Raw genomic sequence first — 22,823 nt, forward strand, 5'->3', positions numbered from 1 at the left:
GAGGTGTTGGATGTATTAGAGTGTATGAAAGTGGATAAATCTCCTGGTCCTGACCAGATATATCCAAGAACCCTGCAAGAGGCTAGAGAAGAAATTGCGGAGGCCCTGGCTGATATATTTGAATCATCGTTAGCCACGGGTGAGGTCCCAGAAGACTGGAGGGTAGGGAATGTTGTGCCCTTATTCAAGAAGGGCTGCAAAGAAAAACCTGGGAATTATAGACAAGTAAGCCTAACATCTGTGGTAGGTAAGTGACTTGAGAAGATTCTGAGGGATAAGATATACATGCGTTTAGAAAGACAGGGTTTGATTAGGAGGAGTCAGTATGGCTTCGTGCGTGGGCGATCATGCCTCCCAAATGTGTTAGAGTTCTTTGATGAAATGACTAGGAAGGTTGATGAGGGCAGGGTGGTAGACATAGTCTATATGGATTTCTGTAAGGCCTTTGATAAGGTTCCATATGGTAGGCTGCTCTGGAATGTTAGAATGCATGGAATCCAGGGACAGTTGGCAAATCGGATACACAATTGGTTTGATGATAGGAAGCAGAGAGTAATAGTGGAAGGATGCTTTTGGACTGGAGGCTTCTGACTAGTGTTGTGCCTCAGGGGTCAGTGCTGAGCCCGTTGCTGTTTGTTATCTATATCAATGATTTGGATGAGAATGTACAAGGCATGATTAGTATGTTTGTGGATGACACTAAAATAGGCAGTATAGTGGACAGCGAGGAAGGTTATCAGAAATTGCAGTAGGACCTTGGTCAGCTGGGGAAGTGGGCCGAGAAATGGCAAATGGAGTTTAATATAGATAAGTGTAAGGTGTTGCAGTTTGGAAAGTCAAATCAAGGTAGGAGTTTCATAGTGAATGGTAGGGCGTTAGGGAGTGTAGTAGAACAGAGGGATCTTGGAGTTCAGGTGCATGGTTCCCTGAAAGTGGAGTCACAGGTTGACAGGGCAGTGAAGAAGGCATTTGACACACTGGCCTTCATCAACCAAGGCATTGAGTATAGAAGAGAGATAACACGGTGTAGAGCTGGATGAACACAGCAGGCCAAGCAGCATCAGAGGAGCAGGAAGGCTGATGTTTCAGGTTGAGACCATTCTATAGAAGTTGGGAAGTTATGTTGCAGTCATACAGGACATTGGTGAGTCCACACTTGGAGTATTGTGTTCAGTTTTGGTCACCTTGCTATAGGAAGGATGTTATTAAACTGAAAAGTGTGCAGAAGAAATTTACAAGGATGTTTCCAGGACCCAAGGGGCTGAGTTATAGGGAGAGGTTGGACTTTTTCTTTAGAGCATAGGAGACTGAGGGGGGATCTTACAGAAATGTATAAGATCATGAGAGGCATGGATAGGGTTAATGCACTCAGTCTTTTTCCCAGGGTTGGGGAATCGATGACTAGATGGCATCAGTTTCAGGTAAGAGGGGAAAGAACACATGGGAACCTGAGGGGCAACTTCTTTACACAGCCGGTGGTACGCATATGGAATGTGCTGCCAGCAGAAGTGGTTGAGGGGGATGCATTAACAACATTAAAAGGGTTTTGACGAATACATAGATAGGAAAGGTTTCAAAGGATATGGGCCAAGTGCACGGAAATGGGGTTAGCGTGGATGGACATTTTGGTCGGCATGGACCAGTTTGGGCCGAAGGGTCTGTCTCCGTGCTGCAGGACTGTATGACTCTAAGTCCGTTAATAAATGTTGACTTTGATGTAAAGTCTATTTTTTTGTGTCCAGCTTTTGTGTGGGAACCAGTTTGAGCTCAGGACCTGAGTGAGATCGTTGTGGCCAACAGTTTCCAGTTACAAAGGGTCACTGGACTCGAAACTCAGATGCTGCCAGACTTTGCTGAGTTTTTCCAGCAATTTGTCTGAGCCTCCAGTTGCACGCTGGTACATTTCAGTGATGTCAATCACCATTTGCTGGTTAAAACATTTAATTCGACTTCTGCTCAGGCGGTGGCGACAGAGCGCCACTATTCTCCGTCTCAAATAGATGTTTCAGGGGGTTTTGTTTTGTCAACATCAGTGCGCCACGAGGACCTACCTTCCCTGTTGCAAAATATACAGCGAAAAATCGTGAAGACATTTCAGGCACAGCGGGAATCCCCCATTTGTGTTGTCCCGTGACTCGCAGTGTGTTAACCCCCCCACTTACAGTAAACCTATGGATATTAAAACGAACCTTTTCAATTTGTCCCAATCAGAGTCATCCTCCTGTCCCTCCTCTAAACAATGAAAATACGGGACAGCAACAGGACGGTGGAAAGGGACAGACAGACCCCTCAAACTTAGAGGCAGATGTCACGGTGCCATAACTTCGCCAGTTCTGCGCCTGTCTCTAACTAAAGGCCACTCGTTGAGGTCCAATAACCAACAACGTTGACAGTAACAAGAAGTGGATCAGATCCTGGCATTTGGACTGGAAGACTGTTGTTGAGCACAAGTCCAGTTTGAATAAATCCCACCAACGTGTTTCACTCCAAAATCCTGTCTCTGATTGTGGCAATGACTTGAGCAGGCTTGCATTAATTTCATTCTGGGAGTTAAATGACAGGAGATTTGTGTTTTGCTTGTCTGGCAGACTGGAGGTACGCTATGCCATCACTGGGATGAACTGCTTTGCAGCAAGAAAATGGCTATTGGCTTTCTGGGATGTGTGTCTACCAGTGGTGTGATATACACTCGCATCTTTTGTGGTGCAGTTACAGTGTCTACCTCAGGATCAAGAGGTCTGGATTCAAATCCCACCTACTTTAGAGATTCATCTTAATAAAACTAATAGGTAGGTTAAAATATCTAATGGCAGATATCACACAGCACAGATCAAGGAAAGGTTGACTCTAGTGAGAAGAGGCATCAGAAGGCACCGGTTCAAGTCCCACCTACTCCAGATATGCATTATAACCTCAGAAAAAATCAACATGGAAACACTGGTACAAGCCAACAATCATGTCAAACCTCTGTCTCCCAAAAGTAATGTAGTCAAGTCTCCTGTGTGAGGTACAGGATAACTCTAGCACAGCATTAAATGTTGTAGCTAAAACAGAAATTGCTAGAGAATCTCAGCAGGACTGGCAGTACCTGTGAGAAGAAAGCAGAGTTAATGTTTTGAGTGCAGTGATTCTTCATCAGAACGGTTCGGATGAAGAGTCACAGGACTCAAAATATTAACTCTGCTTTCTTCCCACAGGTACTGCCAGTCCTGCTGAGTTTCCCTGGCAATTTCTATTTTTGTTTCAGATCCCCAACTGTTGATCGTGATCTCCTAGTAATTAATTCCTTTTGCTTCCAATTTTCTTCCATTCTCTCACACTTAACCTTAAAAAATTGGCACCAAGCCAAAGAGAGAGGTGTTAGGACAGGTAGGTACAATTTAGTTAAAAGACAAAGCATCCCATTGGCTTGACATCCTTTCCATCACTTTCAATATTCACTCCCTTAAATGATGCACAGTGGCAGCAATGTGTGCCGTCTACAAGATGCATTGCAGTAATTGCCAAAGCTACTTTGATAGCACTTTCCAAGCCTGCAATCTCTACCACCTAGATAGACAAGAGCAGTAGGTGCATCAGAACACCACCTTCTGCAGTTCTCCTCCATGCCATACACCATTGCCACAGCTGGGTCAAATCAGGAACTCCCTCCCTAACAGTGGAGTGGTTCTGCTCCTCAAGGACTGCAATGATTCAAGCAGGCAGCTCACCTCTATCTTCTCCAGGACAATATGGTGAGTAACAACACCCAGAACCCATGATGCATAAAAAGGATAGGTTTTAAGATGCATCTTTGAAAAGGAGAGAGAATTAGAGGAGTTTTGGAAGGGGACTAGAGTTTAGTCCTAACTGACTGAAAGTATGACCATCAATGGTGGGATGAAAGAAATAGAGATGTATATCATTCTCTTTAAATCTTTACATGATTTTAAAGTTGTTTTGTGGAAGACATGAATAAATAGCATCTACATGCATACAGGTTTCTTGAATACATGGTGACAAAAACACCCTCATATTCAGTTCTTCAATCTCAACGAATTTCAAAGTATCATTTCATAAAGATGGTGCTGTTTTTAATCCCAGAGAAGAATTCCTACACTTTATTTTCAGTATCCCAAATATTTCCAAACTGAATGTTTTGGTTCATGACTGAAACAAAGATAAATAAATGTGATTGGCAATTATTCAGTCCATCCAGCTCATCTGTTGATGGAAACCATCACTCAGAATATGCACCTAACTCCCTTCTGCACAATGATAGTGACTTTTCCAATTGGTTGCCCAGTACGATAATAATGAGGATGTTTCCTGCCTTCAGTCAAGGTAGGTGACGGTCTTTTTTTTGTTTTCCCCTATTTATTAATTAGAATAATGATTTTTACCTATTTTATACACCACTCTGTCTGTACAATAATGCTCACCCACATAACAGCAGTGATTGTGCCTTCAGCAATTTATTGTGTGAGGCAATTTAAGTGTTTACAATGTGTTAGCACACAGTATAAATATAAACCATTATTTTTTTTTTGCCAATTATACCAGGTACTAAATTATGGAGTCCACCAGTCAATGCTGATTTAGCTGATCTTTGTTGAAGGAGCAGTTCAGGGTGCACAGTTGTCCTCAGCGCCCTAAGTTCAACCAAGTTATTAATCAGGGATTCAACCTAATTACCCTGTCAGAAAGTCTGCATTTGTGTTGAGGTAGGGGGTGGGGCTAAGTATTGTGTCTGGTTGAGCTCTTTTCTGGTGCCCAGTGGCAATGTATGTGAAGTTATAGATATCTGTAAAACTACCAACAATTTGCACTTTCATAGGAGGTTGGTAAAAGAGGTATATTTTGAGGAGCAGTTTAAATTAAACAATTAGGAAGACAAATAGTTGGAGTTTATTAACCGAGGATTGGAGTGCAGCAATAATAATGTTACAAATGTGCAGGATTTTGGTGAGATCACATCTGAAAAACTGTCTGCAGTTTTGTCCTCCATATTCAAGAAAATACATACTTGCATTGGAGGTGGTGCAGTGAAGGTTCATTAAATTACTCCCTGAGATGAGACCGTTGTCCTGTGATAAGAGGCTGAATAAATTGGATCTATATTCTCTGGGGTTTAAGAGAATAAGAGATGATCGCATTAACATGTGTAAGATTCTGACGGGGCTTCAGAAGATGAGGAGAGATTTCTTCACACAAAGCATTGTGAATTTCTGGAATTCTCTGCCCCAGAGGATTGTCGAGACTCTGTTGTTGAATTTACTTAAGACTGTGATAAACAAATATTTGGTCTCTTGGGGAATCAAAGCACACAGGAGAGTGAAGGCATTAAAGTGGAGTCAAAGCCCAAGATCAGCCATGATCATAGTGAAGAGTGGGGCAGATTCAATGGGCTGAATGGCCTCCTCTAGCTCTTATTTCTCATGTTCTTGTATTAAAAGAAGAAAGTTGGGTAGAAAGATGGAGAGAGTAGGGAGGAAATTTCAGAACTTAGGCCCCAGGCAGCTGAATGCATGACTACCCAATGTGGGGTGAGTTAAACTGAGAATGTGGGAGGGCAGAGTGTTGTGGATCTGGAAGAAGGTACAGGAACAGGAAAGCATGAGGACATGGAGGAATTTGTAAACTAGGTTGAGAATTTTAAAATGGAGATGTTGTTAACTGGAACTTGTGGAAATCAGTGAGGACAGATTAATGGTGAACAGGACTTGGTGGCAATAGGACACAAGAGGTTGTCCACAAATAGTGAATTAGTGTCTTCAGCTGATGAAAGTAATAACTGAAAGCACAAAAATAAAATGAACTTTTTCTAACCAAGCAGATGTGCTGATTAGTTACATTTGATTATCTCTGGACTGCCAGCCACTAAATCGTACCTTGGGGTCGGGTTACAAACTTAGCGTAAATACAGGCTGTTACAGTGAGCCAATGACTGTGGCATGCAAGTTGCACCGTGTGCACGTTTAACATTTCATTGTGAACAGTGCTTTAGGTTGTCTGCTTGTTGGTAATTATGGGATTGAAGCCCATGACCAAAGGGAGTTGGATGCAATTGGAGTTGGCCACACCGCCACTAACTAATTGGTTAGAAATAGGTTAACTGAAAGACCAGATTATTTCATACCAAGATGTGAAGTGATTACTGGTAGCCCACTGGGTAGTTTCTCCCGTTAGGAGCTTGCACTGCAATATTTTCCTGTTTTGTTTCTTTAAATAAGAATTTAGGTAGCACCTTTCACTTTCTCAACACAACTGTCTAAAAGTGGCTGTATTGTGGGTAACCAAATAATGCACAGGTAGATCCCACACAGACACGGTGCTGTTGATAGAATCCCTACGGTGTGGAAGCAGGCGATTCAGATAACGGAGTCCACGCCGGCCCTCCGAACAGCATCCCACCCCTTGCCCTATCCCTCCATTTCCCACCCTAGACACTAGGGACACTTTAGCATAGCCAATCCACCTAACCTGCACATCTTTGGACAGTGGGACGAAACCGGGGTACGCGGCGGAAACCCACGCAGACAATTTACAAACTCCACACAGAGGGTGGAATCGATCCCGAGTCACTATGAGGCAGCCGTACTAACCACTGAGCCACCGTGTCGCCCCAACTCTTTGATTGAGTCGTTAGTTACTCCCCTGTTTCCAATAGCAACGTGGATCTTAAATGGGCAGAAAAAGGCCAACATTAGGTTTGGAATCTCAATGGCTGAGATTGGAAACGGTGAGTGCAGCCCAGAAATCTCCAAACACAAGTACTGTCAGTTCAAAAGGGTAAGCTCATAGTTGAGAGTGGTTTATGTTCTGGGAAAAGGCTCAGCAATGTTAGCAACACAAGAACTGGGAGAATAATAATTAATGTTCACCACCTTCCGTTTCAACTTGTGTGAAACGTGTTTGTTTTTCGGTGTTAATGTTCTTGAACCAATACCAAAAAAAAGTCAAAATGGGGAAAACGCCGACCAAAAGAACAGATTTAGGTTATTAATCCGCCCCCAAAACCATACACCTTGAAATTCTACTGCGTTCGTGAATCCAGTAAAAATGACCTGCACATGTCTGTACAATAATAGGCCACAGACCTTCCACGAGACAGAGGGCATCGGATCAGGATTTGAAATAGTTTCACAGAATCCTTCAAGATACCCAGGAGATTTTACTGCCTCTTTTGAAGTCTCCCTCGAATAGGGAACCTAAAGTGGAGCTCCATGAAGCCGTAGTTTGGCGTTAATCTCCCGGATGATTTGTCATTTTCCATTCTCCATTCGATGCAGTTTTTTTCAGGCTTGTTTGGGAAAAATTCCTCCCAATGAATATAAACTACAAGCCCGCAGTTAACATTCAGCGAAGTAGAGAAACCCCGGAGAAGGGCAAAATATTCAGCACGCTTGTTGAAAAAAAAAGTGCAACAATAGATTTTATCTAGTTAGTTTTCTTCAGTTCCCCCACTAGCCCTCAACTACTCCCGAACAATTATAATTTTAGTTCTTCATGAGCGACTAACACTAGTCTGTAAAATTTTATACATTACACAGCGCATAATGTATAATTGTGTATATAATGTATTATACAGTGTATATGCATTATACAGTGTACAACCTTTATACATACATTATACAGTATACGCATACAGTATGCAGTGTCTACACATATATTATACATTGTAAATATATATATATACAGTAAATACACGTACAATATGCAGCCTATATACATACATTATACAGTGTATATACATATACAGTATACAGAGTCTATACATAGTGCATATTGTATATATATACTATATATGTACATTCTACAGTATATATATATTATATACAATATACCGAATCAGTATACCGTTACATGCCAGAATGTTGTCCTTTAAGTTCCTGTGCACACGTGAGACATTCCTTTGAGAACATATCCCGGGCCGGTTTTTGCTCTGTGCTAGTAATTTCTCGAAGCTCAGCATCTCTCCTCGCAACTTCCTCAACAATATCTAGTATTTAAAAGAAACTAGTAATTATGCAAAAAAAGTAAATACTTTTCCATTTCGGGCTGTAGTCTACGCGATGCTTTCTGTCTGTCAGTCCAAGGTTTTGTTTGTCACCCTGCGAGAGAACTTGTTTCCGTGTTCCCACTCACTTCGCGTCCTAAATCCAACAGAAAATGGATTGCTGCTAATGTTACGAGCGGTGTATTTTAATGTTGTGAATTGGGAGTTTTTGAAATGCTGATTCGGTGGATCACCCTGTGCCACAAACGTTTAACCAAAAGTTGTTTCCTTCACGAGTCACTAACGAAATTGTTAACGCCTGACACCAGCACCCCAACCCCCACCCTTCGCCCCTTACGCCAGTCCCCGGCCCCCGGTTTCCGATTAAGCAACCCATGAGCTTTCTCCCCATGTCTGCACAAAGAGTGTAGTGATAGCCCATGGTGACCGCAGTCATCTTGGCTCCGTTTACTCTTGTGATTATTTAATCCACAACCAAAGCTGCTCAAAATACACAGGTTTTATTTCTGGCCGGGCTAATTTCAAATCAACTCTGATCTTTAAATGTGTAATACTTGAAATCCCGGTCCCCAGTGAGAGCAAGAGAAATCATAGAAAAGGAGGAGAGTGAGTGACAAGTCAGCGTGGAAGGAAATGTAGACATCATCGATGTAACATCCTGGGAGAATGTGGCAAACGTACATGTAAAATCTTACTTTGATTGATGGTCAATAAGAAACCTCCAAATAATCCGCTCGCATCCCTTCCTCCTAGTGTTGTAATCGAAATTCACCTCAGCACCTCAAACCCTTAACTCCTCAGAATTAAACATTTTGGGGAACCACAGACTGCAACCTCCCCTCAGGACTCCTGGAGGTTTTGAAAGTGAGAAAGCCCACATGGAAGCTGAAATCCTAGGACAGTGTTGTTCCACTATCCCCGACACTTGGTGACACCCCAAGGACAATTGAAATAATCCCAGTCATGAAAACGGTTTAAGGCCGACTTTATTTTAAGAACAAAATCACTTTAACAGATTTCCAAACGGAATCTTTACACACTGAATTACCTCTTAAAGTGCTTTTTTAATAACATCGATAATATACAAAGGTAATTTTGTCCCCCATTAGATTTTCGGGCTGAGAAAGGCAAATAAGTAATAAATAAATCAGTAAATTACAACCATTAAATACTGTACGAACGAAATCACATTACAGAAAGATAAATTGCACATAACCACTTATTTCTTATCAACAATATTTTTAAATAAGTGGACATTAATTCAGACAGGTAGGTCTGTAACAGTGACCCTGAGGTCATCTATTCACTTTTCATATACAAAATTTCGTGCTTATTAGTCCTTGAATTTATATTCACAATCTCCGCGGACTAGTGCTGGCACACGGGCCCCTCCTGGTTGTTAGTGGTTTGGCTTTCCCTATATCCTGGTTTGCGCCTCTTGTTAAAAACCTTTAATTTTAAATTATTATTTACAGTCCTAAGGATCATTTAGAACGTCGCTTTGTGCTGTTGTGTTAACGGGCTGGTTTGTCACTGCGGGAGCAGCGGAGGTTTGAAGGAACAGTTGCCAGTGCAATGTCGAGGGGTCAGCATCTTACACGAGAAATGGTGCAGGGCGTCGTGTGCTTCTGGGTGCAGAGAGTTGGGATGTAACAGAGGGATGATTAGATAATAGCCATCTGTATCTGTAACATCGTTCTCATCGGCATTGACTCGATGTTTGCACTTAATCAATATTTATGATGTTACTAAATGTTCTTTTAAAACCACGAATATTACAGTGCAGGAGCAAGCCATTGGACCCATTCTGCCTGTGTCCGCTTTTTGAAAGAACTCTCCAATTAGTCCCACTCCCTAACCTTTCCCCAGGCTCTGCTATGATTTCCCGTTCAGTTGTTTGTCTGAATCTCCTTTGAAAGTTATTATTGGACCAGCTTATATTACCATTTCGACAGCGCACTCCAGATCACAAGTCGCTACGATAAAACATATTGTCCTGGTCTCCTCCACCATAAAAAGGTTATAATGATTATACTCTGTCTTCCTTTCTTTTCAATGATTTCCCACCTAAAACTGATCAGATCTTTGCCTCCCATTCGGTATTCTATCTGCTTTTACCATATTCATCTTTTATTTAACTCGTTTCTTTTCTCATCTGGTTCCTTTGCATTATCCATTCTTTATTTTAATATCGCTTTTTCCCCTCAATTCTTTCTCCAGCTCCTCATTCTCTAGTCCACCTGAGACCCTTTTCTGCTAGGCTAAGAATTGTGATCTAGTCTATTGTCACCCCCATATATATGGACGGTGTCATTCAGAACATGGCGATGAAATCATTACCTTTCAGCTTTTGTTGGATGGCGTAACGCGCCTTCCTCTCTTGATCCAGCTCATTGCAGAGCGTGTCTGTCAAAAGCAAATGAGGCCATCACTGAGAAAAGCAGCAGACAGACGCTTGAAAAAAAAACTAAGAGAACTTCAGCAAGTCTCGATTTAAAATAAAACAGCTTGTATGCATTTCCCTGCTCTCTCTCTCTCTCTGTCTCATTCATCTACCTTGCAAACTCGAATCAGTTCCAGGTGAACAGAGAAAAATCACACAAAAATCCGAGGTACGGCCAAATGTTCTGTGCCAAAGAGGTGGATTATGCTGGAAGGCAAGCTGAAAACCAGTTGAAAATTAAACCAAAGTTAGGCACTACTTCACAGGTAATTTTACGCCTCGATTTTTAATTTAGACACCATGAAAATTGCACTGGAAGAAAAATTCAATCATTTATTTGTAATGATGCCTTCCAGCCGTTTGTACATAGGATTCACATGCAGAGGCTAATCAGCCTGTACTGAAAGGCAAGGGCACGTTCCACGGTAACACATGAAAAGGTCAGTGCTATTACAATTGGAATTATTGAAAAATAATTTAACTATAAATGGTTTTAATGCACTCAATGAAATGCTTACTGGAGAATGTTCACTTCATTCCTATAAACACCGACACGTGATTGCATTTTACCTCTAACGATTTGGAGTTGCTGAACCATTTCCTCTCTGTAGGCCAATTCCCTCTTCATTTGATCCTGAAAACTGTCTGTAGAAAAGTAGGGCAGATTTCAAGTGAATATTTATTGACACACTTTTTTGTTCCAGCTAGAATAGATTTATTTCAAAAGATTCACTTCCCTTGTCTATTGGGTTTAATCCCAATTAATGAAGATTATCTCTTCCCGCTCATGTAGTTGCAAATATCAGCAATTCCCTTCTTTCTCACCCAAATACTGTCCTATTTTTGGTCTCTGTATAACTCAATAGAACTATTGAAAGTAAAGAGGCTGGAACTGTATTTGTAGTTTAATTGCGTTTAGATCACTTTCTCGAAGCATTTGGTTATTAAATACACTATTACCCACAGCTGTTTTTCTACAGGACGAGAAATGTGTTATTAAGTTGAAATCACAAGGGGTCTATCCATCGGGGTTTGGGGAGTGGTATTTATACCTATTACACTGTATGAAGCAAACAGTTGACATTCATGTATGATGATGTACCCCTCCACCACCACCCGCACCAGCGCCCCCCCCCCCGCAACCATGTGGGTGTGACATACCTTTTAGACTCTGAAATTCCCGTTCTAATTTCTTCCTGAGCTCCATCTGTTCCAAAAGTAGTTTTTGTAACTCTTCTGAAATATGAATAGAGAGTGTGGGCTCTTAACTTGCTTCCAGATTTATATAGAAATCTGCTTCCAGATTTGTACAGAAACCTGCTTTCAGCTTTAAACAGGAACCTGCTGTAAGAGTTTATGCAGAACCTACTGTAAGGATTTATAAAGAAGCCTGCTTCCAGCTTTGCACAGAGATCTGCTGTAAGATTGTGTGAGGGGGCATTGCATGCGCCATTAAAATGAAAGGTGTTTTTCAATCTGGTACTCAAGATGTTTACCTTGCGAGGACAACCGAATAGTTACCAGTTTTCATTCTGAATGAAGTTTCTCTTCAGCTGAGCGCTTTCAATGGGCTGTACCTGGTCGTGAACGTTAAAACAGTGCTCCTGTGTTTAATCAGCTACACTACCTGCTGGTATTCTCATGAACAGCCTTACTGATTGACCAGTGCCAACACCTCACGATTCTCTGTAACCTCATGCCTACTGCAGCTTTTATTCACGGTGGGCTCCCCACACTTTCACCATCGCTTGCCAACTATTACAAAAACGACATCACTTCTTAATTCATCCAGGGTGCGCACAGCCGCATTAATGATGCTTAATTACATTTCAGCCTGCTTGAACCACAAACTCGAGAGAGATGTAGCAAAAATGTGACAGCAGCGATTTACAAAACCGAACACCAATGTGAATTGACAAGAGACCGGGTCAGATCGGTTACTCTACATTGTAATCACCAATTTAACATCGTTTATGTGTAATTCGCTAGTTATCAAACAAGTACCTACACCTAACTCAACTCGTACAGTAATTGGAAAATCAATCGTCATCAGAGAAAACTGTTAAAAACACAGTAAACATTTGAGATTATAACTCTGTTGGAGATGAGCTAGGGGTACAGTAATCATTCCACATTTACATGAAAAATAAAATGTTGTCAAACTAAATTTAACTCGATAAATTGAACAAATCTGTACATCCAGTCTCAGCAATTGCTTCATTCTATACAGGCCCCACAGGGGGTTTAACCCAATTCTGTAAAGTCGATCTTTCCTTAAACTCGAATCCCAACTTCAAAAGTCAATTACATTTTGAATAGTTCGACAGAAAAGGGTAACAGATGTTTAAATGAACGAAATAGTTCACAACAATAAACGCTTTTTTTAAAAAAAAGCTTGATTTTCAATCATTGACATATTGTCGCAGCAAATGTTACTTTTCCGATGAGTGTAAATTAACAGAATGTCAAGGTGCCATTGATAGAATCTACCCGAGCTTTTGGTTTCTCTAATATTCGTAGAAAGTCAGAATCCAGACCTTTCCCCATGTTCTCAATGTCTTTTTCGACCAATTGGGTTCTCGGGGTTTCCAGTCTAATGCCATCTTCGCCTGAACATAAACACAGACAAGCATTGTCAGGTCCATCCAGCAGGGAGAACTGAGCATTCTGAAATTGACCCAGAGCCTTGCTGTATAAGAGCATCGCCACAGAGTTTCTGGGAATGTTTCTGAGCTCACCGGTGAGAGTGGGATGTTGTGTGCGGTCGGAAACCATGAGGTGGGTGAATCTGAAGTCAGTTTGCGTCTCTTAACAATAAATAATTTGGCTGGATAGCTCTAAGGAACTCGAAAATTAAAACGAGCCAAATCAAGAAATTCAACAGCAATAATATCCCCCATTCCTACAGCTTCCAAAAAATGGTAAATAATTTGCCTACAAACTAGTGAAGATGCAGATTATGTCAAGCATGGCTGATATATTTAGTGTCACTGTGTATTCAATGTGCACTGTAAGATCTGACCTGCTCGTCAATATTAATATTTTGATAGTTTTTTTGCACTTTTAAAACACGTAAATATAAACTTTCGTTAAAAGAGGAAACATCTAACTTGCTCTGGCTTGAGTTAACTTCAGTTCATCAACCTGTTTCCTGAATGATTGTTGATCCCCAAACAGAAAGCGCTCACCCCGCTCTGTATTCGCTGAGTTGTCCTGGGAGACGCCGCCTTGTTGCTGATAGGATATTCTGGGCTCGGGGTCCTCCGCCGTGCCCTGGGTCTCCTGGTCTTGCTCTTGGAAACACAACAAATCCGAGTTTCAGTGTGAGAAACCGACTTCATCTCCTAATTGCAGGCCCTAATAACCACCAAGCCGGAGGAGTAGCCCCTGTGACTGCCCATAGTTAGCAGGAACTGAAACTGCTCTGTGCAATGAAAATCATAGAGTCTGCAGCACCACGGAGTGTCTTAGTTATTCAATATTAACCGCAACATTTAATTAAAAATGTCGATTGCTTCATTCCGTCAAGGGCAAATACAAATCTGACAGCATAGAATGAGGCCATTCGTCCTGTCGGGTCTGTACTGGTTCTTTGAGAACTACCCAATTTAGTCCTAATACCCTGATCTCTCTCCACAACCTGCAAAAACTTCCTCTTTAAGCATGTATCCACTTCCCCCTTTGAAAGTTCCCAGTGAATGTTCTTCCACTTTCAGGAATATACGGGCCTTAAGCCCGAAACTCCCAGAATTAGCTCCGACTCAAAAAACTACACCCCGGCCTTATTTTCTTTAAGTTCCTTTCATTCTTGTTACTTTATACCGGTTTATGGATGACTAAATTCGAATTAGCGTTCAGGAAAGTTTTGCATCTCTGTTGGGGGCGGCTGGACAGGTTATTGAGAGAGGAGCTTGCTTTTACCAAGTGCCGTGTCTGTGTAAATGGGCGCAGGAGCCGTGTTGCAAGTATTTTTCACATTGTTCAACTGACTCTCCCGGTCGTGTGGAAACACCTGCAAAAAGAGGAAGAAATAAGGAACTGTACCCACTGTTCCCTGCAAAGACACAATCTCCTAAAGTGAGCCCCCAACTTTCCCCACAGTCCCGTCCACGCGAATGTCTTTCATTTAACAGGTGAAACTCCGAGTTTGTTTCCATCTCTTTGAACATAAACACCCCCTTCCCCGGATTAAAACTCCTCTAGATTTAAAGACAGTCTTCCCCAAACCTCGAGGAGGTACTGATCTCTATTTCTGTGCATTTGCTTTATTAAATGCAATTATGGATACTTGAAATGATTGAGATGAGATTGCGGCTGGGTACGGCAAGCGCCTATTGGCGCTTCCAGACTCTCACACAGCTCCCGCCTAATTTCACAGCATCAAATAGCTTCTGATAATTTGCTTAATTACTTTTATTTAAATGTGGCTGGATGCTAATTTTCAGGTGTCATTGCGGCAACGCCATGTGCCAGCCTTCTCTTTGGTGTTTTTTTTCTGAGGCGGCCTCAGTTTAAAATTGCTAAAATATTCCAAACGTATCCGTTCATTTTTGCCATGTCTTTCTGCAGATTGGCCAGTTTTCTCTCTGGCCAGACTGAGCAAAGTTACACCTGGTGCAGCCTTTCTCGGTTGCAGGGTCAGGAGGAGAATTTTTTGGGTTGGGGGGGTGATGGAGGGGGGGAAGAGGCTGTGAGGGTGAGAGAGGGAGGGTGAGGGTGTGCGGGAGGGCAGGGGTGAGGGGGAGAACCCGTTACCTCGTGGCCTTTCTGCTCCCCAGAAGCCTCGCCCTCTCTGACTTTCTCGGAGCCTTGAACCCCAAAAGGGCTTGCGAGGCTCTCTCTGGTGGAGATGTCTTGTGCGGGTTCAGGCTGAGCAGGGACCTCTCTGTCTGGGACTATCTCTGCCTCTGGGATGGTTTCCACCAGCTGTAGAGAGGCTTCATCCTCCGGACATCTATTAGACTCGACATCGACCTCAGGCTCTTCTCCGTCGCTGTCCACCTCGGGAGACACAGACCTGTAGCTGGAATTATCACTCATGAAGTCCGGTGACACGTAACCAGGCCGGGCTCCGTTATAAACCTCCCGGTTCCCGTACAGTTTGGCAATACTCTCCGCGTCCTTCACGACTGGCCGGAACGCCGAGATGTAGTTGAGTTTCCGAGGCGTCAGGGGGATGCCTTCGACGGAGCGGGCCTCATCCCCCGAGCGGTCCTCCTCATTGCGGGAGTGGGTGCTGGAACACCTCTCACTGTCAGCCAGGCTGTCCTTAGGGGTGTTGCTGCTTCGATCACTCTGCTCGGACACATCCATCTCACTCTGCCGCCCGTTGGAGGTGTCGGACACCTTGGGCTGGCTCTGTGGGTACGGTGGCACCGGCAGAGTGCCAGCCGCTGGCCAAAACATGGGGAAAGATGGGTAGACCGTGTCCTTGGCGCTGGACCAGAACATACTGGGCAAACCCCCCTGAGTCTTGTCCCCTACCACGTTGGTGTCGTCCTTTTTCTGACACAGCCCGAAGGTGGGGAAGCCGTAGGGGTGCGGGAAGATGGGTGGGGGCATTTTCTGCAGCATCCCGAAGCTTTTACTGGGCACCGGGATGACCGGGTAACTCCTGACGTTGTTGGCCAGATTCAGGCTGCGCCCCTCATCCTCACACCTCAGCGCTTTGTGGGGGATGTCAGAGCCCCGGGGGGGTAGGGAGCTGGCCCCGGGGGCTTTCAGCGAGGCCGAGGCACTGGAGCCGTGGTTCGGGAGGGTTCTCTTGCGGCTGCCACCGTTGAACATCGCCTTAACATCTTCCCAGGCGTGGGCCAGGTACTCAGAGGGAACCTTGTCTGAAAGTTTGAGATGTCTCCGCCAAGAGTTGAAGTTTGCGGCGTCAGGCTGGGTGTACTTAGTGTCCGCGACTCTGTGAGAATGGAAGATGAATTTATTTGGGGAAAAGTACATGTTACAATAGCTGCATTTGATGCACTTGGCCCGAGAGCTGTTGTACCTTGCTGGGATGAAGTTACCACGACAACCCCAGGCGCACTCGTGAAACACATCGAAGGCAAAGTTTTCAGGCAGCTTCGGCGGAGTGTGCTCGCCCAGGAAAGATTTACACAGCCTCTCCGCCTCTCTTTTGGTGATCATGCCACATCTCCGGGATGAGATAGGCATTGCCCCGGCCCTGCGCAGGATTTCCAGCTGGACTGGGGTGCACTGGACGCATGTGATCCCCAGGGCCACCCTGCGGTTGTGGATCTCGTTGTAGCTGTAATTTTTCAGCAGGGTGTTGGAGATCTGGGCCAGGCACAGTCTCTCCTGGCCGTCAATCACCAAGGAGACGATGGGTAGCCCGTACAGAACGGCCTCCCCGATGGTGTTGGCTTTCAGGCTACTGGAGCCCGTCTGCTCTCTCTGGCTGTAAGGTTGCAATTCCTGTTTAGAGTTCGGCGTGGAAGCGGCGTCGTTTATTACTCCCAGCTGGGTAGAAATCTTCTCCATGCCGGAGCTTCTGTCGAGAAATCAGCAGAAAAACAACAATTCTATATCAAATATATATTCCTTTTCCAAATGCAAAACGAATCGTCATTTTATACAATCGGTTAAACAGGAAATTGCGCTAATCATTTGGAAACATTAATTACAATAATTCATCATCCTCTGGGATAATTGAGAGAAATATTTCCGATCTAAAATAACGAGATTCCCCATTTATAAATATCTCAACACTCCAGTCTTGGGGAAAAAAAACCTAATTATTAAAAATTTATGTCCCAATCAAAATTTTTGAATGCATTTTTTTCCAATTAACGGCGAGGAATAATCTCAAAATTTACAATGTTTTCACAACAAGATGATATTATTTCGTGGGAAATTTCAGAGGAATTTCAGCGATTTGGACCCAGGCACAAGTTACTCCTTCTGCCTAGAAGGTTCTTCCCAAATTAAAAGCGTAACCCGGTGATATTTCTTTCGGGAAACAGTTTTCACTGTTGCTGAAGCTTCCGTCCCTCTGATTTTAATATCCCATTAGATCTAAAAATATCAGTGTCAGAGTTCCTGTCCAAAACCTGGTGTGTTAGTCAACACGGCGACCAAGGGCTGTCATTTCAGAATCTTCATTTAGTTTATTGTTAATTCCTACCTGCTCTGCGTCACTTCGGGTTTCAAGATGAAGCTCAGTGTTGAGGGACAGATTTATTCTGTGATGCAGAGAAAAGAAACGCGACTTTGAGCCGTACAGACAATCGCAATGTCCGAATCAAGATTTTTTTTTTAAACGCGCTTTCAATAAATTTAGCTCGCTCCCGCTGCCCGATAATCCTTCGGAGATCTCATCCAGCTGTATGGTATTTAATCCAAAACCGAGATACGGACAAGATAAGCAACGGCGTTTAAGTACTCCAGCGATTTTACAATAAGGATGGATACGGTCAATTAGTATTTACATCACACTGCTAGCCCGGATCAGAAAAATGAATGGGGATAAATCAGAACTACTTCCTACAATATAGATCACCACTGCTGCTGGTAAAACATTTTTGACTAAAGACTTGAAAAAAAATGTACGGAAAAAGGCCTAAAACCCTTTTGCCGTTCTAAAAGGACTACATTGAAAGATAACTTTAAACCTGACACGATAGAAACAGTAAAACGGGCTTGCCTAGCGAATCGCAGCATTAAGTGTAATTATACTGAATACACCAGGAACTACGCAACTTATAGACAGAATGGGACAGTCATCAAACGCATGTACTCACACTCACACGTTCACACTCACGCCTCTACACAACACTTTCACACACACACACTTTCACATTCACACACCTTTACACTCACGATAACACACAATTAGTCCAATCACAGTCACATACACACATTTACACTCACAATAACGCACACTCACATCGCCCCCCCCCACACCTTTACACTCACAGTAACACAAACACAACCAGCGAGAAATACAGAAAATGAACTTTACCCTCTATGTCTGTTCAATCTGAACACAATCGTGCGTTCCAGTTGTCAGATAATAAAAGTTGTTGCGGGGGAGACATAAGGTGGGAACATGTCGGAGTCACGGCTCCTGCTCCCCGTTATTCTACTGCAGGCTGGAGGGAGGGAGGTGGGGGTGGGGGTGAGATAGAGAGGGGGCGGGGGTTCTGAAACTCCTGTCCCGCAGTGTGTAATCCCTCTGCCTCCGGTTGTTATGTATTCTCTCTCTCTCCCTCTCCAGAAAGACAGTGCAAAGAAAAGGTGTCGAGTATTTCAAAAAAGGTCCTGAAAATCCATGTCCCCAAATTCCCCCCTCTCCTTAATGCAACAGAACAGCCACATGGCAACTGAATGGGAGCGAAGCTGATCCTTAGTTGAATGGTTTACATCGATCAAGCCACAGCTAAAATAATAGGAAGACACTCCCACTTAGCGCCGGCAGATTAACATTAACCATTTGTCTACGGGACGCCCGCTAACGTCAATCATTATTTTCCGTCAATCAAGCCTTGCTTCATCTGGTTACATCGTCTGCAGGCCAGGGAGAGAGAAATATAGAGAGTGAAACCTTTAAGAATCGCCACTTGGAGGTAAGCTCTCGTTTTATTGGAGAGTAGATTTTATTTTTTTGCTGCTTTTATTTGTTTCCTTTTTTTTCTCTTCCTCTTCCTGTTTATTTCAAATAATCAAAGGCTTCCGACCACCAAGCACGTAGCTGTGTTTTTTTTATTCTGTTACGTTCAATGAATTCGCGTCAGAAAGAAGTGACAACTATTTATCTCAACAACTCAAAAAAGGTCCCACTGCTGTCGAGCCAGGAGCCCGGTTTAAGTCAAGGTGTTTTAGAATGAAGGGTTTGAGCGTCACACTAACTAGTTCGAATTAGCGCCAGCACAGACACTTAGAAGGCCTCCAAGTTTAAAAATATTAATTTCTACATTTTCTGGCGTTCAAGTATCGCTAAACAAACACAGCGATTAAAGAAAGACAGACAGAGTTCGCAACATAGTGCAGTTGGAAACAGGAAGGTAAAGGGCAAGAGAGTGTGAGAGAGACGGAGGGAGAGATGGTGCAAAATATAGCAAGAAAAGAGTAGGAGAGAACATGATAGAGAGGGGTAGACAGGCCCAGTCTTATTGGAGATCGGGGCGCTTATTTATTTGTTTAAAGCGGAATATCAATTGATGTCTCAAGGAATAGACACCATGAAATTGGTCCGATTTGTATCTGCTAATGACGTTACAAGGGGATAATTACGAATCTGAAAACCAGAGTGTAGTGATTGTATTTTTTTTTGTTTGTGAAATAAATTGACCGCACGTGGCATTCAGAATCAGCCCCAGGACCGCACTGCCTGAGCTGTGCCCTTGGCGAAACTTTTAGGAGAGATCCGTCTTTTGTTAGTTGGTGCAGCATCAACGCTTTGCTCCGTCCTGTTGGAATTAAATTGGACAGTGTCACTCTGATTGCTCATGAACAAGCTCATGAAACGGCCTCGGGAAGTTACGACCAGGGGATCGCCTTGCCTAAAGTTTGTTTGCCCTAGTGGAAATTGGGAACCACGCAATTAAAATTACTGTGGGATCTAACTTAGTTCACCAGTTGAAAATTATGTGCCGTCTTCATTTCTTTAATGTGGTTTTAAACGCAAGCCTGACTGCGACGTGTGGTAAAGGCTGATGTTCTGTGTACATAAACACTCTGATGTATTTGTGCAATATTCTGCCGTAAGTGGTGTAACACAATGCTGGCTCTATTAACTATTTATAACCTGATCAATAACCATCATTTAGCCCTGCTGGGGACATGACTGTGCTATCAATGGCTCTCGTCTGCCATCATCTTCTCGACTTCCAGATAAATTCTCCAGAAATTATTACCTGTTTAAAGGTCCAATTTCAGTTGGGTTCTAAAGAGTGTGCGAAACGCAACATTGTTTTTTTTAAGAAAGGGCCACACTGTGAATTTTTTTTACCGAAGTGGAGACAAAGTCATTTTATAGGGAAGCATCTGGAAACACCTCGTTAATAGTGTCAAAGTGTTATGTAGAGAGAAAGATCCAAGAAAGGGGGTCGTATATATCCATATGTATATTTATCAGAATATGAAACTTCCTGATTTTGGGGAGAAAAAAAAACTCCGGGCAGCAAAATTATGAGATGAAGATAATCAGCTCGTAAAACAACCTCATCATTTAATCTACTTTCGTTTTATCGAAGACTATAGATTTGAACGCCTTTTTTTGTAGAACGCACTATCTATCTATCTTTAGGCGTTGTCTTCTCTTTTTTGTTTTTGTAACATGACGCCGTTTATCGCTCTTAATGGACACGTTAATTAAACTGTAATTAATCATACTGTCTGGATTCAAATTTGAACAGTTACACTAATCAAACAGAACTTAATAACGTCCATGAAACTGCCCGGAGCTATTACTTTTGTTAAGCAGACTCGCGTTGAACTAAAGCAAGCGTTGGCAGCAGCTCTTCACGCCATATGTATCTTATACACCAGCATCCAGACAGGAAAATTTCAGGAGCAAGAAAGCAGTTTCAATTTGTGCAGAAAGCAGCTCAACCTTTTCCACTTGACATCACGAACCAGAATATCTGAAATTTGTTCCGATGTAAAATAGACGACGTTTAACTCTCCTTTCTTTGTTTAAAAAAAACACAAAACTATTATTTGGTTAACTGACGTCGCGGGTTTGATACTGACTCAGGGGACATGAAGCAAATGCAAAATTTATTGAGTAAAGGAGCATCGACGTAAAGCTGAGACAGTATTGTGTTTCGTTTCAGCTTTCTACACCCACAACGTTCCCACCACCACTCCCCCACCCATCCCCACAATAATTAGAATCTTGTACGGTAATTATTCGCCACCTTTTAATTATTCAGAGGTCGGAGTGAGTGTATCATTCCGGCCAATGATTTCCTAGACTACAAAGGAGCTTCGAATGCTCAGTGCGCGGGTTTTATGTAAATCCCGTAACTGCACCAAAACACTGGCTTTTCACCAGGTTCAGTTGATGATTTTATTTGCTTTTTGAAAACATATTTTCAAGCGTGTTCTAATCCATCTTTAATAATCTGCAAGCGGCCATCAAAGGTTCAGGGATATCCATATTTATTTAAATGTGTCAGCCGCAACTCCACCCCCATACGCAGTGAAGACTTCCACTAATTATAATCAGTTTGGCAACACATTCGCTCGTACACATACATTGAGGTCAAACTCCGCAGGTTTTGCTGCCCTTGCAGCTCACATCCTACTCTGTAAGGAAATCACCCCTTCCTTAGGCGAATATTAGTCCTGACAAAGCGAATCGAGCTTGATTGCAAAAGTTCTGCACCTGATTGTTTAAGACTTTAACCAAAAGCACACACAGCAACTGGAAAGTCTCCGGGTTTGGTTCCTCTCTGGGATATAAACGGGTAAATTAATTCTTCTAATCCACTCCGGCTTTTTTTGTCATTTAATATACACAAACTCTCTTTATCCAAAAGAAGATAAATGCGCAAGATACGTTCGAAATAGGCAGTTGTAAGCAAATGTATCAAATTGTAGAAAAACATTAGTTTTTAGCAGATCCCTGTTAAGCACAGCCTCAGAACGTGTAAACACTGGGAATGAAATTGGTTTCTGTCTGGAGGTCTGAGGCCTTAACAGTCACTAATCTCATGTTATCCCTATCACTGGGCCTCCGCCTGTTGGGGACTTTTATTTCCTTTCATCAATCCTTAAGTCAATCGAAGTTTGTCTCCAAGGTTGTTTTATTGGGATGCGTGGGACTGCGCGATGGGCTCCGATAGGGCTCTGTACAGTTCAGAAAAGAGCACTTGTGTGTGGAAACCAGGGCGGACAGTGGGCAGCTTGGAGGTGGATTCACGTTTAAACTACACTATTTCAGCGTGCAGCTCACTCTAGCCACTGAGAGAAATGTGCACCGACGCAGTCTCTGTCATTAGATCAGCAAAGATGGGAGGAACATTTCATTAATGACTTGTCTATTAGTCTTTGTTAATTACAATATCGGTTGTTTGTCAGTCCCTATGTACTTGTCTTATAACGCGGAAACCTAATAAGTGGATGACATTTTTTGTGAAAAGGAATTTCCGGGAATATCAGAATACATATGGTCTCAGCTTTAAGCCTATACTTAATCATATTTACTTAATCATGAAATTGCCATTTTTACTTTTGAGATGCGTGTTATTAAAACACTAGCTTTCGGTCAGTGGATCTCACCATTCATTCACACTCACTCATTCAAACATAAACGTACTCCAACATACACACACTCAAACACACATTCACTCAAACATGCACACACTCAAACATTCATTCACTCACACTCAAACATACACACTCAAAGTTTCACTCACACACACT

At 42.8% G+C, this 22,823-nt stretch overlaps 1 protein-coding gene and 1 long non-coding RNA gene across 2 annotated transcripts in view; one reads left to right on the forward strand and one right to left on the reverse strand.

The window, feature by feature from the left end:
- Positions 1–9,389: 9,389 nt before the first annotated feature.
- Positions 9,390–18,529, reverse strand: skor1b (SKI family transcriptional corepressor 1b). The gene is made up of 10 exons (XM_048616092.1): positions 18,415–18,529; positions 17,578–17,635; positions 15,198–16,944; positions 14,364–14,454; positions 13,631–13,735; positions 12,980–13,051; positions 11,604–11,678; positions 11,013–11,087; positions 10,340–10,405; positions 9,390–9,627 (listed from the first exon to the last, which is right to left on the reverse strand). The coding sequence occupies exons 3-10, from the start codon at positions 16,932–16,934 to the stop codon at positions 9,530–9,532; spliced, it is 2,319 nt and encodes a 772-aa protein (XP_048472049.1). The 5' UTR covers positions 16,935–16,944; positions 17,578–17,635; positions 18,415–18,529; the 3' UTR covers positions 9,390–9,529.
- A 179-nt stretch (positions 18,530–18,708) lies between these two features.
- The window catches only part of LOC125486764, a 5,794-nt gene continuing 1,679 nt past the window's right edge, over positions 18,709–22,823 (forward strand). Inside the window, exon 1 of the long non-coding RNA XR_007265387.1 lies at positions 18,709–19,018. This is a non-coding gene — a long non-coding RNA (uncharacterized LOC125486764). The remainder of the gene's footprint in view (positions 19,019–22,823) is intronic.

The sequence above is a fragment of the Rhincodon typus genome, chromosome 33 (assembly GCF_021869965.1).
Source record: "Rhincodon typus isolate 14 chromosome 33, sRhiTyp1.1, whole genome shotgun sequence".
NCBI classification, from domain to species: Eukaryota; Metazoa; Chordata; class Chondrichthyes; order Orectolobiformes; family Rhincodontidae; genus Rhincodon; species Rhincodon typus.

Bases quoted from the DNA above. Each gene is read 5' to 3' on its own strand.
- skor1b (XM_048616092.1), bottom strand. From the start codon at position 16,934: ATGGAGAAGATTTCTACCCAGCTGGGAGTAATAAACGACGCCGCTTCC. The intron at 11,088-11,603 runs GTATGTCACACC...ACTTTTCTACAG, and splicing joins GGAATTTCAGAGTCTAAAAG to ACAGTTTTCAGGATCAAATG. The intron at 9,628-10,339 runs GTAATGATTTCA...CTCTGCACCCAG, and splicing joins CATCCAACAAAAGCTGAAAG to AAGCACACGACGCCCTGCAC.